The sequence below is a fragment of the Grammomys surdaster genome, unplaced genomic scaffold (assembly GCF_004785775.1).
Source record: "Grammomys surdaster isolate TR1022 unplaced genomic scaffold, NIH_TR_1.0 125849, whole genome shotgun sequence".
Taxonomy (NCBI): domain Eukaryota; kingdom Metazoa; phylum Chordata; class Mammalia; order Rodentia; family Muridae; genus Grammomys; species Grammomys surdaster.
In genome coordinates this window covers 394,269-404,842 of record NW_021620675.1, presented here as the reverse complement: position 1 = coordinate 404,842, position 10,574 = coordinate 394,269, and the positions used below count along the sequence as shown (strand labels likewise).

At 48.5% G+C, this 10,574-nt stretch overlaps 1 protein-coding gene across 3 annotated transcripts in view; it reads right to left on the bottom strand.

Moving 5' to 3' along the window:
* Positions 1-215: 215 nt before the first annotated feature.
* Bcl9 (BCL9 transcription coactivator) overlaps positions 216-10,574 on the bottom strand; it is an 85,084-nt gene continuing 74,725 nt past the window's right edge. For 2 of the 3 annotated variants that reach the window (XM_028789761.1, XM_028789762.1), the window contains exons 6-10: positions 10,112-10,301; positions 9,269-9,368; positions 5,074-7,312; positions 3,664-3,924; positions 216-2,538 (exon numbers count right to left, since the gene is read on the bottom strand). In XM_028789761.1, coding sequence (XP_028645594.1) covers positions 1,421-2,538; positions 3,664-3,924; positions 5,074-7,312; positions 9,269-9,368; positions 10,112-10,301 — 3,908 coding nt within the window. In that variant the 3' untranslated portion in view covers positions 216-1,420. The remainder of the gene's footprint in view (positions 2,539-3,663; positions 3,925-5,073; positions 7,313-9,268; positions 9,369-10,111; positions 10,302-10,574) is intronic. The other variant, XM_028789763.1, reaches the window with a different exon arrangement.

The following is a 10,574-nucleotide window of genomic DNA, read 5'->3' as shown; positions in this document are numbered from 1 at the left end:
GAAAGATCAGCTGTGAGGAGGGGATGCTCTTCTGCTGTGACTGGATTCCTGAGAACGGAGCACCTCCACAAGGAAGAGTCACTGACAGCAAAGTATGCTCCCAAGAGGGGCCCTCCTTCCCCGTCTCTATGGCCAATTCCAGTACTAGCCCTCCAGTCATACAGCAACCAGCAGCCCTGAGACAAAGCGAACAGGAACAAGCCACAAAAAGGCAATTCAGTTTTGTAAGAAACAATATATTTATTTTTCTGACACCACAGCTCTGGTGAGTGGTTTTGTACCAAATTTAATGAAGATTACACAGAACGTTTCACGCATGGGAAGAGGGAGGAAAGGGAAGGAACACAAAATTTAAAACAAAAACAAAATCCTGGATAGCTTTTAGCATCGGTTCCATTCCCACATTAATAAAATTCACTTGGGAATTCCTAAGAAAAGGAGAACAAGAAACAAGGCGGCCAAGGAAGAGTACACCAGGGTGGGGAAGGCTGGGAGGGACAAGAGGCCAGAGGGCATCCAAGGCAGGGGCGAGGCTTCCCGGGAGAGCCCCAGAGAACCCGGGTATTGCAGCTGCCAAGGGGAAGAGGAGAGGGGGAAGCAGAGGGTCACCAGCAGGGTCACAGGAAGGAAACACACTTAACCTGGAACTGGAGGAGGAGAGAGGAGGAGAGGAAACCATGAGGGTGGGTTTGTATACTGGGAGAGACAGACCGTGCTGAAGAGCACATACACTGAAGAACAAATGTCCCAAGCTTCAGTATTTTTAAAAAGAAAAATGTCCCCCCTCCCCCCACCCCTCGCTGAACTCAGTTCCTTTTTTTGTGCTTTTCATTAATACTCTGCTCTGAGGTCGTAGTTTGGTTTTTCTATACACTGGAGTTGAAAGAAAATAGTCCAAGGTCTGAAGATGGATTCTCCATCTAAAGTAAACAGCCCAGCATTCCTGTTCTCCTCTTGCCCCAAAGACTAAAGTCTCTGCTAAAATCCCTTTTACAATATAGTACAGTACACACACACACACACAAAATAAAGCCCAAATTAAAAGTCAAAAAACAGAAAAGAATCCTGGGAGAAGCCAGTCCAAAGGACGTAAACACAGAGAACGGTGCAACACATGACCGATGGCGATTCTCAAACACGGCTACAGATTCCCAAAAGTAGGTGCCGTCACGGGATCCCCACGTCCACAAAAATAATTTTTAAAAAATAAATCTTAAAAAAACCACACCTGTTGATTAAATGAATAATTTGTTTTCCGGTAAATCCATACATTCTTGGTTCCCTCCTCCCTCAAAGCAGCCCCGGGTCCCTCTTCTCCTATTGCATGACCAACAGTAAGGACTCCTGGAACGCCGTCACAGCAGCTCACAGGACCTGGAATCTCATCTTGACAAGGATCGGCACATCCAATCGTAGCAGCTTAAAACATCATGTTTCCTGGGTTGCCAGGTCCTTGGCTAAATCCACCCATGCCCACATCAGCAGCCATGCCCCGGGGCCTCATCTGTGGGGGGATCATGATGTTCTGTTGGGGTCCCATCATGCCCTGCATGGACATCATCATGCCTGGAGAACCCACAGGCCCTGGGTGGGTATAGAGCCCAGCAGGTCCCCGATCCTTGCCAGGAATCATGCCCACAGCAGCAGCTGGATTGGTCATCAGGGTGGCCGGGCCGGGCACTGTGGATTGTGCTGGTGACATCATCCGGTGGTGAGGTCCCATCATGCCTTGCTGGAGAAAGGCTGGTGGTCTCATTGGGTTGTGGCCTGGCATGGATGGAGATGTACCAAGAGGAATGTCTGGAGTTCCTACTGGCCCGGGGCCTCCCATGCCAGGTAATGCTAATCCCATTCGAGGGGCTTGATCACTCATCATCCCCTGCATGTGTGAAAACCCAGGTCCAGGGCCTTGTGGCTGTTTGCGGCCTGGGACTTCCCCTCGAGGGAAATACTGCAGTGTCTGGCTGGGCTTCTCCGATGGGATAATTCGGGAGAGATCAAACTCAGGTATTCCGGTGGCTCCAGGTCGGATTACCTCCTGTAGATCTGGGTCTGTAAACACCGAAGGCATGCTGTTCCCCAGGACAGTGAAGGAGTCAGGAGCCCCTGGGCCTCCAGGCTTGCAAAGTGCTGGATCTGCTGAACTTTGGGGCAGGTTGCTGGGACGACCAAGAGGTCCTTCTCCTGGGAAACCTATCCCTCCTGGGAAGTTACCTTGTCCCCCAGTGGGGCCATTGTGAGGGAATGGAACCTGCTGAGGAGGAGACTGTACTGGAGGGAAGCCCTGGGGGAAGCCCATCCGTCCTTGAGGTACCATTGGAGGCTCCTGGGACCCATGTCCCATGATAGGATTGTGTGACATCAAGCCAGGTCCCATTGGGACCCCATGAGGAGGTATGCTGGGTCCCATGGCATTAGGAGAGGGCATCTGATTGGAGTGAGAAAGTGGCTGGGTCATTCCCATCGGGCTGAGGGTTGGCATCGGAACCACGGGATTTGGACCTGAAATTCGAGGATTCTGTGTATTAATGCCCATTCCTAGAAAAATAAAGACATCAAAGGAATCAACTCAACCAAAAGCAACTCACAAAAATGATAACGAAGCACACATTAACAAAAAATTATTAAGCATCAAATGTGCACTGTGCTAGGAAAATACATAATCCCTGTCACCAAAAGTTGGTACCACACGTGGAGGCACACAGATCGGTAGCACCAGGAAGCAGACAACATACCACAGCCTTTACCTGTCTGACTAAAGATAGCATGCAATACATTCCCTCTGAAAAGATCTGGGTTAAATTTCAAATGAGCATGGTCTTCTTCATTGGAGACAGTTCATACACAACAGGATTTGTTTAGGTGACACAAGTGTCACCTACTTTGGATAAAGGATTGATTGAGTCTCTTAAGTACAAACAGCACAAATATCAAGAAGGAAACCAAACAGGTTTTTCCTTCAAGTGGAATTTGTATTGTTTCATATTGCTGTAAAGAGGTATTAAAGCTCCAGGTTATAAAACTGTTAAAGAGTCAGTAATTTCCGATGGACAAGGAACACCTGTAGTCCTGCTACAGACTCTGAGACATGTATTTGTTCTCTATGGAATTAAAATCAAGTATGGCAGGGGTGTTGCTTGTGACAATCATAAAGCATGTCCTAACCTGGTTAGTTAATTAAGAAACGTCTATCAATCAAAATGAAAAGGGAACCAGATACACATAGCTGAAAAGTCATGGCTTCTCTGATGATCAGCGCCACCATTCCACATCACCTCCTGTTAGTGAGGCTGGCAGGAGTGAGCACAGGAGGCAAGAACCCAGGGTTTGAAGCTGCTTTCTCAGAAAAGCAGCCCAGAAACTAAGAAATGAAAGTGCAGCTAGCACGTTAAAAAGAAGCTCTGTAGTACGGCTGCAGGAGAACCAAAACCTAAAGGCGCCCCCCACACAAGATCACCACTACAAAACTGACCACACTCACCTTCCTCTTTATGGACTCAGAACCACGCTAACCGAGCGTCAGTCCTCTAGTCCAGGCGCTTCACACAGAAATTGGCTGGCACATTTTTCAACTTGTTAAATTTACATCTCTGCAGGCCTACGACTATTGAATAAACACTTTACATAGTTACTGGTATGCCTTGTACCAGCTCCACGTCTTACCTGGCATGCTATTCATTGATGGCAAGTTGGGCGAGCGAGCTGGAGGGGAGTCATCATCAGAGCTGGCCACAGTCTTGATGGCATCGTGGTATAATGGGGTGGAACTGGGCATCGCAAACTTGGACATTCGAGACATCATAATCGAGAGTGGGTTCTGGGAAAGGGTGGGCTCTGGAGGCATGGTGTAAGGTGTGCTAGAGGGAAGACTTCCGGGGATGTTCACCGAGGCAGGCTGGCTGGCTGTAGGAGGTGGGGGGCCACCTGAGAGAACAAAGCAAAATAAGACAGAGAATTCAATGCTTCTTGAAGGGTGCTGGGCACTACAGCTATGACCCAATGAGGCTGAGAACAAGTCAGATGAACAGGGCAGTGTAATTAGAGCTGGGCAGGGATCAGCCTTGCAGCCAAGCTCCATGTGCAGAGGGAGGCCACAGCATGACGTAGTGGTAAAAGATCAACAGGTGTGAAGATAAGATGCCAGAAATATTGGTTCAATCTTGGGGAAAACGAGGCTTACAGATAACTGTTTCACTGAAGGGTGTTGAACAAGTGGATTTCTCTCCCTGGGCAATGGTAATTTAGAATTCGACTCAGGTATCTGCGTGTCAACAAGGCAGGAGTGCACTCTAACCTCAGGTACAAACCCCATCACTCTGCACGAACTCCTTATTTCCATGACAAACAGGTCTGAGGTGGTTGGCGGTTCCACTAGGCTGTGTTAGTGAACTGCCACCCCACAGAGAGGTACTTTAGCTTGCTAGGGTAAATCGCCTGCCTTATTCTGATTCTAGTGTTTCTCAAGTGGAGACTGCACCAACCCAGTAGTTAACACCCCAGGCTACTTCACTGACCACCCTCTGGTCCCAATTCAGGAAACTACCATTGTCAGCCAGAGGTTCTCCTAAGGAGAAAATACTGTAACAAACTGTAGCTGATGTGTATGTGACTAGAGCACTTTACCAAGGAGCTTTCTTAAGTTTTCACAGTTGATACTTACAGGACTGTCATGGGTCTTAGAGCAGGGGCCTCACTCTGGTTGGGCTTGCTAGGCTCTGGAAACTAACTCCCTGAAGTGGGTGGCTGCAGGGCTTTAGGAAGCCGCACATAAGCACTGTCACCATTCAACTTCACCACCATGTATCCACATGCAAATGTCAATTTTTCAAGGAACTAAGTCCATCTCTGTAGGTCTATTTTTAAGCCTCTCACCAGTCCCTCATACATAATCTTTGCCAGGAATGGATGCTTGTGAATAACTTTATGCAAACACTGACAATCATGTACCTTGCAACAAAATTTGACAAAGGTCACAGCCTTTGACTATTCGACCAAGACAGAAGTTTCCTTAAAATACAAACTCAGGTTATAGTAACCTCCAGCTACAAGGTGTGAGGCTGTAAGAATACTCACCTGACTCTACACTTCCCAGCATGGCTGGGGAGGCCATGGTGAGGGGTGCTTTGTGGTTTGGAGGAATCCCAGGGCTCTGAAGGGGAGGTTTGGGAGAGGAGGTCCATCCAGGCGATGGGGCAGGAAGTGATGGAGACTTGAGGTGAACAGGTGAAGCAGCAGCGGACCCCAAGACAGGAGGGGACTTAATGGAAGCAGCAGCAGCTGGGCCTGCCAGCATGCCTGCCAGCTGTGATGGAGTCTGAGGGGACTTGAGGTTCCCCGAAGGTGAGCCCAGCATCGGAGACTGGACTTGGTGCATTGTGGGAGACTTCAGAGGGTTAATGCCTGGGGAATGCACCTGGCTGCCTGCCACAGATATATCCAAAGGCTTCCGCCCCAGGCCACGCTGAACTGGAGGAGCTGTGCTGAGGCTAGTGGGGTTACTGGAAGGGTTGAGAGGTAGTGGTGGCATATGACTGAGCCGGCTGTTAGTCCTTTGGTCGGGCCCAATTGGTTCTCTGAGATTCCGCAAGCCACTGTTGCTGCCTGGACCCTGAGACATGGGAAGGAATGGCCTGGGGCCCACACCATACTCCTGCTGAGGGTGCTCACCAAATGGCAGGGGCACCATTTTCTGCTGGGCAGGCAGCATTTCTGAGCTACCAGGGCGTAATTTCATCATATCCTCAGGGCCTGTCCCAGCCTCCCTCATCTTCTGAGGTATCATCTGAGAGCTGGATCCCATGTTGACATTTAGATTGACATCTCCCTTCATCCCACCAGGAACCATGCCAAACTCAAGTTCCCGACCAGGACCTATCTGTGGAGGCATTCCTTTTGGAAAGTCACCCCGGGAAGGGCTCAGAGGACCCTCGACTGGTATCCGAGGGAAAATGGGGTTACTTCCTGGCTCCATGTGGCGCTGGGAGCCTGGAATCATCCTGTTCATTTCCATGCCTGGCCGGATGCCCTCCATGCTCATCCCTGGGGGGAGAGCCAGCTGCTTCTCTGCCAGTTGCTGTTGAAACATCTCTTCAGACAAGCCTTGGGGGTTTGGAAACCGTTCCCCTCGGCCAGGACCACTGAAGACACCCTGGCCAGGAGGAAAACTTCGACCATCTGGGATTTTTGGCACATCGTCTGGCCAACTGACTCCAGAGAGACCTGGTCTGGATGCCGGGTTGGGCACATTTGGCCCCTCCATTTCTGAATTTATCATTCCTGCAAACCCAGGAAGGCGCATCTGGCCCCCTGGCATGTTGGGGTGGGGAGCCATGCCCCTTGGGGGCAAAGAATGTGAAATGTTGATACCATCAGGAAATGGTTCTGCCCCAGGTGCCCAGCCTTCACCAGGAGCCATCTGGTATGGAGGAGGAGGCCCTCGGACCACTCCCCGGGGCCCGTGCTGATGGACCATCATATCCTGGAGAGAGCACTGCTGGACGACCACCTGCTCCTGTTTCCTTCTCTTCTCTTCATAAAACTCCTGCTGCAGCTTCAGCCATGCTATCTGCTCGGGAGTCATATGGTCCAGGTGGTCGGGTCCTATAGGCCCAGACTGGGAGTTCATAGAAGGTGGAACCATTTCATCTGGAGAAAAGGGTACATCTCTATGTCCTTGAGGGCCAAATGGAGCTCCCACATCTGTCCGGGGCCCAGGGCCCTTACCGAGGCTTTGGGATTGAGACATCATGGCCTGTATTGGCCCTTCTGGTTTTTTTTGAGGTCCATCTAAAACCCCAGTGTTCTGCTGGGGACCCCCTGTCTGTCCTGCTGTGAATTCTTTCTCATCAGGGAAAAGCATACGCTGGATATCTCTCAGAGTTTGTAAGGAGCGTTCTCGATGCTCCAGCTGCTCCTGAGACAGACCATCAGGGTTCTCTCCCAGTGTGGGGGGCTCACCACTGGACACTGGTGGAGGTGGGGGGGCTTTGGGATCTGCTGTAGAGCTATTGCTCCCCTGGGAGACAGGGGTTACTGCTCGATTGTTGGGTGTTGAGTTTGGCCCAGTACCATCTGGGGGCAGTGGAGTGGAGCTCCCTGGACTGCTCACAGGAGGAATCAGTTTGTTTTCTACTCCAGGACTGTCCTGTTCCAAGGGACGCGGGGCTGCAGCAGGCTTGGGTGCTGGTGCCTGAATGGGAGGAGTTGGCTGCAGTCTGGCATTCTGGGAAGAGTTCTGGTCCTGGTTGGCGGGAGCTGGAGGCTGTTGTGGGAGAGGTTTTGGATCATTCCGAAGGGTGGGTATCTGTGTGTTCTGAAGACAAATAAGATGCTTTGTATCATAATGGTGAACTCAGCAAAAGGGCAATTGAAGAAACAAGACATAAAAGTTGTATCCCAGTAACATAAACCCACAGCGATACTTACTTTCAAACTGCTCATGGATAACCATTTTTAAACCTTAGGTCAAACCTTCTTTCCCTTCCTGAAAATTAGGCTCAATAAGTTCATAAATGCGCCAGGCAAGAACTACTCTCCTGAATACCTCCGAGACTCTATTCTGAGGAAGAGGTTTGAGATTACATGTCTACCATGTACCTTTGGGGTTTTGGCACATGGGAGGTTATACTCAACACCTACTTTCTGTTTCCTGATTGTACAGACTTCTCATTATCAATCAAAAGGGCTGATGTTGGCAAATGAAGGAAACAAAGTCACTTGTGGCTTTGTGCTCAGCAAGTCACAACAGCAGGGAAGGCTGCTCCATGCCACACCTCCTGACAGAGCGACTGCCAACTTACTTCCTCCTTGAGTTTCCAAGAGCTTGGTGTCTCTGGTTTCTGTTTTCAGTTTGTAATCACTGATTCCGTATTTGATAAGAGTTTGTATATTGGCTGTAGTAAGCTAATCTGAAGGCAGGAAGTGTCTGTGGAGAAATCTGACACTGTCTAGCTCACAGTGTCTCTGGATCTGTTTTTTTCCAATCAACAAGGCTGTTCCTTTTAACAGGCTGGATGTCTGCTTATCATTTATTAAGGACCACTGCTACACTACATCCTAGATAAAAGCATGTCACCGACAATATGGACACTGTGTTTGGACGATGTCCATGTTTTTGCTCTCAATTGAGCTAGAATGTTTGCCTGTGGGCAAATCTGTACATGAATCTTTGTGGGCATCTATGCATACGAACAGTCTGTGTTTCATTTATAAGTGTCTACAGTGTCTATGTGTTTGTGATCTGAATCTGTGTGATTCTGAACCATCAAAAGCATATCCCATGTCTGTGATTCCTTGGCAGAGGACGCCTCTGCTCAGCTGCTATTTCAGTTTGGCCAGTCTTGATGAGTTTGCTGCAGATGGGTACTGATTCATAAAGCGACTACAGCAGAGGGGACCAATCACAGCAGTCTTTACCAGTCCCCTCCTAAACTCCTACTCCAATGTCATTTTAGTATCAGATAAGGCAGAGGTGACTGCTGTATCAGGAACTGTCATGCGTCAATAAAGCAGTGGGCTGCATGGCAGCACATCTCAACTAGGGGTTTTCATTGAGCAGCTGTGGGGCACAGGACTGGGAAGCACCTTTTCTGAATTCAGGAAAAGCCGAAGTGCTGTTGTGCCCTGGAGATGGAGCCCTCTCCCACACACAAGCTAGACAAGAAGCCACCTAGTTTATCTTGAATTATAACTCATCACTTACTGTCACTCAACCTTTTTTCATGTTTAAGATTCATCCCAGGCTTGTACTTGATGCTCTTTAAAAGGAAAGACTGTGTCCAGAACTTGTAAATCTCTATCCATCCCCAGCATCTGGTACAATAAATGCCTCTTCACAACAAATAAATTTTGATTACACATGAAAATCTATAAGACTAGAGAAACACTTTTTTTCTAGTGTAGTTTATACTGGCTGCTTACGATCCAGGAGGGAAACAGCCTAACTTGCTATACTTCTGAGAGTATCAAACAACTAAAAAGTACTCAGTGGGCCTTGATTCGAAACAAGTAGGAATCACTTAGAGTCACCAGACTCTAATCCTGGTGCCATTAGGCTGAACTCTGCTTTCTTCCACATTCTCCGGCCTCTTTCAGCAGGAGGAGTTAGTCAGAGGATATACCTAAGACCTCACAATGGCAGAACTGAGTGAAATGTCCAGACCGCTGCTTGTGCCGCTGAGACTCGTTTGTTGACTCTCCATTTAACTTACCACCACTCCTCAGGCATAGCAGAACCCTAACGCCATCATTCCAAGCCTAAACAACATACCAAGGGGGCTGTGCTTCTCTCTGTCTTGCTGTTAGAGATGTTCTGGATGTGGAAAGAGACAATGGTTTCCACCTGGCCCTTCAGTACAGCCTCTGCAGCCCTGCAAGACACACGAGACCATCCACTAGCACTTGCTTCTGCTTCGCGAGCTGCAATTCTAGACATGCTCATAGCCCCATGGGGGTAAAGGGACACTCGGAATGGTGAATGACAAGAAATCAAAAGAAACACACTTCATTATTTATGCTTATCATTTACCATCAAACGTCTGAGGTTAGAAGATGGCCACGAGTGAATGCCTACATAGGCATCAAACAACAAAACAAATGAAAACACCAAAAAGCCCAAGTTCAATCCAGTTAGGTGAGTCATAGAAAATTCTCATTCAAACACCACCTAGGAAAGGCAGACATGGAATCCCAACACCTAGAGATAGAGCAAGACTGTGAAGATCCACGTTTCTCCTTGGGAGAAGAGGAGGAAGTAAAGTATACGAAGGTATCCTTGGTAAGTAAACAAAAACTCACTGCATCATCTGACTTACGATATACAGAGCAAAACGTTCATAGTGGCTACTTTTGGTGAATTCCAGAGATTTTTCTTCCTATACTTTCTCATTATTCTAGTACAGACGTTTACTCTGTGTGTGTGTTTAAAAAAAGGACACACAGGTTGCAGAAATTTGTATATTGTGCATTCAGCCTGTGTTTACATAACCTTACTCCCCCTCTCCCAACACAGGCAAGGAAGCTGTCAGTTGCCCCTGGACAATGCAGTAGAATAAGAACTCTGGTCTCAAAACACACACGGCAAGCTCAACACTAAGACACAGCCGCCACTTACTTATTTGCCATCTCAGTAGAAAACACATACACCACTTTGGCTGGCGTCTTCTGAGCAGGTATGGGCTCTGGAGCAGGAGTTTGGCCATGTGAGGGAGTGGAAGACCTGGGGGCTGCAGCAGTTGACGGGGTCATGGAGTGTGGTGTGTGCTGGGACTCCTGGGACTTGATGTGGTCTGCAGAATTACATTCTAGAAGAATGAAAGGCTGGCTGTCACGGGGAGAACAGGCGGCCCCTCCCAGCCTTCCTGACAGCATTCACAGCATCATCACAACACAAATCCACCTTGAAAATTTCAAGAGCAAGTTCCTTGCTAAGAGAAAATATATCTTCTTCTCATATATTTCAAATATACTTTTCCCTAAATGACTCACTAGGTATCAGTCTTCTGTCCTCTCCTGTCTCCAGTACACGTTAGCATGGATGTCCCTCCTTTCTGGTACCTTTAGACAGGACAGGACGG